Genomic DNA, 6,517 nt, shown 5'->3' with positions numbered 1-6,517 from the left:
TTTCAGTTTTTTCAACATGTTTTATTATACAGTGAATGGTCTTATATGCACTGTAGATCACATAAGCTTAGGTTTATCAGAACAATAAAATACATCATATGAGAGTTGATATTTCAAGAATATAGCAGCTGCTGGTGGCATATTTGACCATCAATGTTTAATCATTGGGACTTTCATGACACAAAATAAAGCATTTTGCACAATGGTTGTTCAATTCAGTGATCTGCTTGAAGTCTTTCAACGTTAGACATCCTCATGAAAGAAAGTTCTACAATGTAACTCATTCGGTTAAAAAATGCTACTACATTTCTTGTAGTATGTTCAGCAATTGATGATACAAAGCACTTACAATATTGTGCTTTTATCCTTATTTGGCAACTGTCTATTTGTGTTTTTACATTTCTTCAAAGTAAACACAATAATACAAACTAGCACAGTGAGGAACCACGACCATAATATAAATAGAATAAATACAAAAGTTTGGTTTGTTGCTTGAAAGATGTTCTCCATCTGAATCGAGAGGTTTCAAACAATGCTGATATTCAAACCCCTGAAGTACTGTAAATATATACGTAAACAGTTGACTGTTCTATGTCCACCTCAAACCATTGTCCATCGATTTTTTTGAAGGTTGACTTCATCTTAAAATACAAGTTATTTTCTATTAAATAAAGGGTTATACAACTTTTTTAAGTTTTCCTTTTGAAGGCAAACTGTCTAGGATTTGGCAAAACACAGAAATATACAGAGAAACAAAAAAATGTATTGAGAAATAAGCACAATTACCAAAGCCATCATAAAAGCTTTTGGTCAAAAATAATTTTGATCTGATATGGAGACCCTATAAAAACAAAAGATCTGCTGAACGCTCGTACAGCAGTCACCATTATATGACTGCATTGGAGTCTAGACTGTTACTGTGTGTATCTTGAAATAAAACTGCAACATCAACACAGCAGTACAGGAACTTGGAGACAGGTAATAAATTAAATGCATATACATTTAACTAACGAATGAATGAATAAATAAATAATATAAATTAAACAAGGATACTTGCTCAGGACTTAATTTGCCTCCTAAGTCAATAGTTAACCTTGGCTTCATAATGTCTTGTGGGCTACCAGACAGTGCCTTCGCTCATCTCTGAGGAGGGGTGTGACAGTTGGTTGCTGTAGCCGCTGCCGTTGAGGGACAGTGATGTGAAGGGTGTGCTGGGGCCACACATCTCACTGGAGATGCTGTGCATTGACCCAGGTCCGTTGGGCTCTGGGCTAGGTGAGTCCGCTGGATGGTGAGATATGATGTCATTGAAGCACTGCACCTCACTGGATGGGTGATGCCCAGCTAGGTGATGGTCCATGCCCCCTAAAGGGGTGCCAGCGGGGCCAGAGGAGAAGCCTAGGTCCCCTGGGGTCTGGGCCTGTGACGATGGGGGGCCTTGGGTGTAGTACTCAAAATTTCCTCCAGGCCCATAGTATTCACTCTGATAATCTGCAAAAATATACACCCGAATATTTATGAGAAATGCTTGTGTGGTGAAAATAAAACTATAACAAAATGTATTATACTGGTACAACACCACGAGAATGTCATTTGAATTACAAAAAAAGTTTAACTAATACATTTCCTGTAGTATAGAGTTAATTTGACATAATAGTGACTTGCAGGATGACAGTATTATAAAAACTTAAAACAATGACAACTATTGCCTATAATCGAAAAAAACGTATCTTATTTTTAAATGTAGCCTAATTCACACAGTATGCCTAAACCTATTGCCAAAAAAATCGATATAAAATGCATTAAAACACCTCTGAATAGTGAATCATATTAGGAATGAAAACAAAGTAAAGGATTAACATACGTGAATGGCTCTCATAGTCAAAGTTATAATCTGATCATCTTTAAACACAAAGTTATTTGGGTGGACCATGGTCAATATACAAGAACTTACCACCATAGTATGAGAAATGACCGTTGGGGATCAGCTCCCCGGGTTCGAGTCGGTCGACCAGAGTTCTCATTCTCCTTGGACCGCGGAAAAACGCGTGCCTTCTTGCACCCAGCACGCTTAACTGCTTCATGCGCCGCTCTTTAGACCGCCGGTTTTGGAACCATACCTGCACACCACAAATAACATGAAAAGAGATGATTAAAATGAAGTTTATACGCCGGCAAATATTTATTTTTTGCATCAAAAATGTATGCAGCTGGTCTGATGACATGTTGTGAGATGTCATTTTAATAATCATGACGTGATTAGCCTATATAGGCCTAGTATACCTATGTGGGTCCTTGGCTCACCTGTCACTGTTTAATGATCTTTAACCCTCAGTTTATCTATCGTCTGTTTCGTGAATACCAGGGATTTAACAACTCAAATTACAGGATACAGGTGAATTGATAGGATAGACTTACCGATGTGTTGTCAACCAATGGCCTATAGGGTTTTCAGTCACAATTACCACAACATATACTAGTCTAACAATTACAACATAATGATACCTAATGAATAGGCTAATTTCAAAATCAGAAAACAGAGTCATTTGCATTGATATGCATATAGATAGATGTCATAAAGCATTAAGAACGTCAGGAGAATGTGTGCATCTGCACCACTTTCGTGGTATCCAGTCTGCATATCTTGCCTTCTGCCATTATTGACGAAGGTGCCATTGTTAAAAAATACTTTCTCACAGACGAATACGAATACTGAAAATAGACATCTATCTGATTTTACATGTGATATAAGCTAAAGGGAAATAGACTCTTACCTGGATTACTCTCATGTTGAGCCCTGTCTCCTGCGCCAGCTGTTCTCGGATGTGTCGGGTGGGTTTTGGCGTGGCCGCGAAAGCAGCTTTGAGGACCTCCAGTTGCTTGGCTTTAATGGTGGTTCGCGGCCCACGTCGTTTCCCCCCTACGTTCTGCTCGTCGTTTTCATTGCTGCCCACCTCTTTATCGGATAAATGTCCGATTTCCGAATCTTTACTATCATCCTGTGGGTCTTGGGAATCTGGAGATAGACTTGGGTCACTGCAAGTCGTGACTGTGAGATGAAAGAAAGACGAAATGAAATGATTTGAAATGTATTCGTATGTCTTTATACTCTTTAACAAATAGACAAAAAATAAGCGTCAAGAATACAGTATCATTATTAGGATATTATTATTATTAATATTGTTATTGTTAGCATTAGGCAATAGGCKTATTAGCCAACTACTTTTAGTCCTATTATTATTGGTGGTGATGATAACATTAATGAAGAAAACAATACATTATCATTCCTATAGGCCTAATAATATTTTAGCTTTAATATTTTTCATTGTCATCAACAACATTGTTTAGATTTGTACTGTTATTAGGCCTATCCGGATGCTGTTATCATAATTATTTTCGAACTACATTTTTTTTTAAATAAATGGAATATAAAGCAATAGGAAAAATGAGAAAATAATGATTTACAAGAGGCTTCAGAAATATATGGAAATATAAACACGGGTTTGCGGTTCCTAGTTGTGATGTGGTTCAAGTCATGTTATGTTCCATACCTGAGAGGAGGGTTGTGTCCTTTCCGTTGCTGTTGCTTAGATAATCCTCTTTACAAACAAACTTAAATTCATCTAGAATGTACATTTCCTCTCCGGTGGATAGCTGTTTGTTACACATCATACACGTGAAACAGTTCAGGTGAAACACTTTGCTCTTTGCCCTTCGAACCAAATCGTTGGGCGAGATCCCCTGGGCGCAACCTCCACACTTTGTGCCAAATCTCCTAAAAGAAAGAAAGCAAAAAATAAATACCATCAGCGACTTAACATTGCAGAGCAGACAGAGTAGCAGCAAAGAGCTACAGAAAAGATTCACATCAGATTACCAACTAAATGGCATCATTATTGGCTAAATTATAGATGTTTACACAAATGACATGCGTTTTTCATGACGCAAAATAACTGTATTTTCAGTATTTTTATGCTACAAATCTTCTTGATGAGATTCCAAGTGATTATAATGACATATCAATTTCTTATGCTTTATTTTAAACGTTGATCTGGAAATTACAGGCTACACTGATGTTGGGCCTGCCTGCGAGGTAACGAAAGCCAGCCACTATATTCATTGTACGTGGGCCTTTTTCACACAGATAACCAGTTACTCAACCACCGTAAATATAAGATCCTAGTTTAGGTTTTTAGGCTAAATAAATTGTTATAAATAAATATATATATCTTATATTTAGACCTACGTGTTGTATAACTATGATTACCTAAAACTATTATTCAAGAAAGTCCACACCGTTTATTATTAGGTTATTGAATGGAAATAATTCAAACATTCATTAAAAAAAACGTTCCATTATTGAAATACATCCTATTTAATGCTTGAAAATAACAAAGCCACACTTAACTGTTCAATTTTGCAATGTGGCCTATTTATGTAAATATATGTGTATTCAAATAGTTAACAAACGCGTGTGGACTGGAGGTCTGTGATTGCAGTGTGGGTTTTTTCAAGCTGATTTATTATTCAAATCCACTTATCACATTTTCACTAGAGTCTCAACAAACAAACGGGTGTGCGCCGACTGATTGAACTGAGGCGGGATACACTTCCGTCAAGAATCCTGGCATAATTCTCATCCCCGCTTGTCTGGCAGCCTTTCCTTGTAAACAAAGGACGATTTCCTTGAATCTGTCACAGAACATGGTGATATATGCGTATAATGTATCAGCTTTTGGTGGATCACCACACATAATCTGGGCATCCTGTCTCTGGTTTGTTAAATTTATGTCGCTCATGAGGATAGATTAAACTATCTCTAAATTGACACTAAGCATGTAACCATGAAGCAAAAAACATAATCTTGCAATAGAATTTAGTAATTATAAAACTTGTATTTTACATCATCTGTTGTTCATTTGCATAGTTCTGCTTAATTGGTACCCATTAGAAGCAAAAGCTATTCCTCACAATATTGAAAGCCATGTGCCCAGGTGTGCTTACCTAAAAAAGTCGTTTTTGCAGTACAGTCTCCCTTCCCGTGAAAAACATTTTTCTGTCAAATTGCATTTACAGTCACAGCACTGTACGCACTTAATGTGCCATGGTCTGTCCAGAACATTGAGTAGAAACCTGTCCAGAATAGGTCTTTCGCAGCCGGCACAGTGAACCATGTTTGGATAATTCCAGCTATTCCCAGGTTGAACGTCTTCCCTGTTTGTCCCAAATCAAAGCGATGTGTCTCCTTGGTTGCTTTGTTGATTTGGAGAATGACCTGCTCTAATCCACTCCTTCGACAATCCAGAGTATGCAGCTCATCCAGACGAATCTCTTAACAATGAGTTAGCATCATCATATCCTGTGAGCTCAAATATTATTGCATTCCTCTCGCATGCACAGGACAACCATAGGCTATACAAAATAGTATCAATAAAAACAAAAACGAACAAATAATTTAACAAAGTGAATACATTTCACAAGCAAGAATGCAAACTTGAGAGCAGCAAGGCCTCCCCTTGTCCATCAAGATGAGCCGAGAGGAGCGATCGTAGGCTAATATGATTCAGTGAATCTGAACAGGCATCATGCCACTACAATTACGCCCGAATACATAACTGCCACACAGCCAATGATTACTGCCAAAGCAGAAAACTACAACAAATATGATAAAATCTGTTCAATTGCTTGTAAATTCTGTAATATTCCTTCGATTCTTCGAGTATAATGCACTCTTTAGTCCAAGCTTCAGTAATATGCGTGCCTCTGAAAGCGCAAGAACTAGCCTTTATCCGAGCCTCCTGACGTCATGTTGAAACAACACCTATCAGCAGCTTGCTATTGGAGTGGCAATTACCGTGCCCTCTAAACTCTGCCGTACACTAATAGGGAACAGAGGACTATTGCCCCATATCTTTGAAACGGTCGTATTACGGTCGTATTATTTTAGAAAAGCAATTTTCCCTCGATAAAGCAAGCATATATATTCTATTCCAGGTCGAAGCGCAGCTAGGGTCTCCGGGTAGGATACATTTAATAAGGTACAGTAGTATTTCATGAAAACAACCGCTTTTCTTGTAGCTTAAAGTCATTTTGGCAGAGGAAACGAAGTTCGTTTTCGCCTAACAGTATTTGTAAATATCACTTAGAAGTCTATCATTATGGATTGGCTTATATAGTTTGTTTTCACGTCTTTAGAGAGGAGAGAAAGTGAATAACGCGGACGCACTAAAGTTCACAGATCGATTCATCAAACGGATATGTATATCTGACACAGAGATATTTAGATTGTTCAATTAGAAACATACGAATAAACAACGGAAATATGTGACAGACTTCTCACTTGTCTTTGAAAGGAAGGAAACCAACCCACCTCAAATGTGGCAAAAGGACAAGGCAAAACGACAGAGGTAGACTACTTTGTGTTGTCAGACTTGGATGATAATTACATTTTATCATTACTAAAGTGGGCTATTAAACCCCACATTAAGAATTAGTTTGTATGACACTAAAAACTGAC

General features: G+C 37.6%; 1 protein-coding gene across 2 annotated transcripts; it reads right to left on the bottom strand.

Moving 5' to 3' along the window:
* LOC111950876 (LIM/homeobox protein Lhx1) lies at positions 1-5,771 on the bottom strand. Of its 2 annotated transcripts, none has more exons than XM_023968795.2 (5): positions 5,005-5,771; positions 3,552-3,775; positions 2,775-3,049; positions 1,955-2,120; positions 1-1,491 (listed from the first exon to the last, which is right to left on the bottom strand). In XM_023968795.2, exons 1-5 carry the CDS (start codon positions 5,172-5,174, stop codon positions 1,118-1,120), a joined length of 1,209 nt encoding a protein of 402 aa, XP_023824563.1. In that variant the 5' UTR covers positions 5,175-5,771; the 3' UTR covers positions 1-1,117. The 2 variants fall into 2 exon arrangements, with proteins under 2 accessions (XP_023824563.1, XP_023824564.1); XM_023968796.2 differs by having other exon boundaries at positions 2,775-3,016.
* Positions 5,772-6,517: the final 746 nt, after the last annotated feature.

Source organism: Salvelinus sp. IW2-2015, linkage group LG23 (genome assembly GCF_002910315.2).
Source record: "Salvelinus sp. IW2-2015 linkage group LG23, ASM291031v2, whole genome shotgun sequence".
NCBI lineage: Eukaryota > Metazoa > Chordata > Actinopteri > Salmoniformes > Salmonidae > Salvelinus > Salvelinus sp. IW2-2015.
This window is presented reverse-complemented; position numbering and strand designations above follow the sequence as displayed.

Coding starts and splice junctions, on each gene's coding strand:
- LOC111950876 (XM_023968795.2), bottom strand. CDS start 5,174: ATGGTTCACTGTGCCGGCTGCGAAAGACCTATTCTGGACAGGTTTCTA. Junction 2,121..2,774: donor TCAACATGAGAGTAATCCAG/GTAAGAGTCTAT, acceptor TGTGGTGTGCAG/GTATGGTTCCAAAACCGGCG. Junction 1,492..1,954: donor TCATTTCTCATACTATGGTG/GTAAGTTCTTGT, acceptor ATATTTTTGCAG/ATTATCAGAGTGAATACTAT.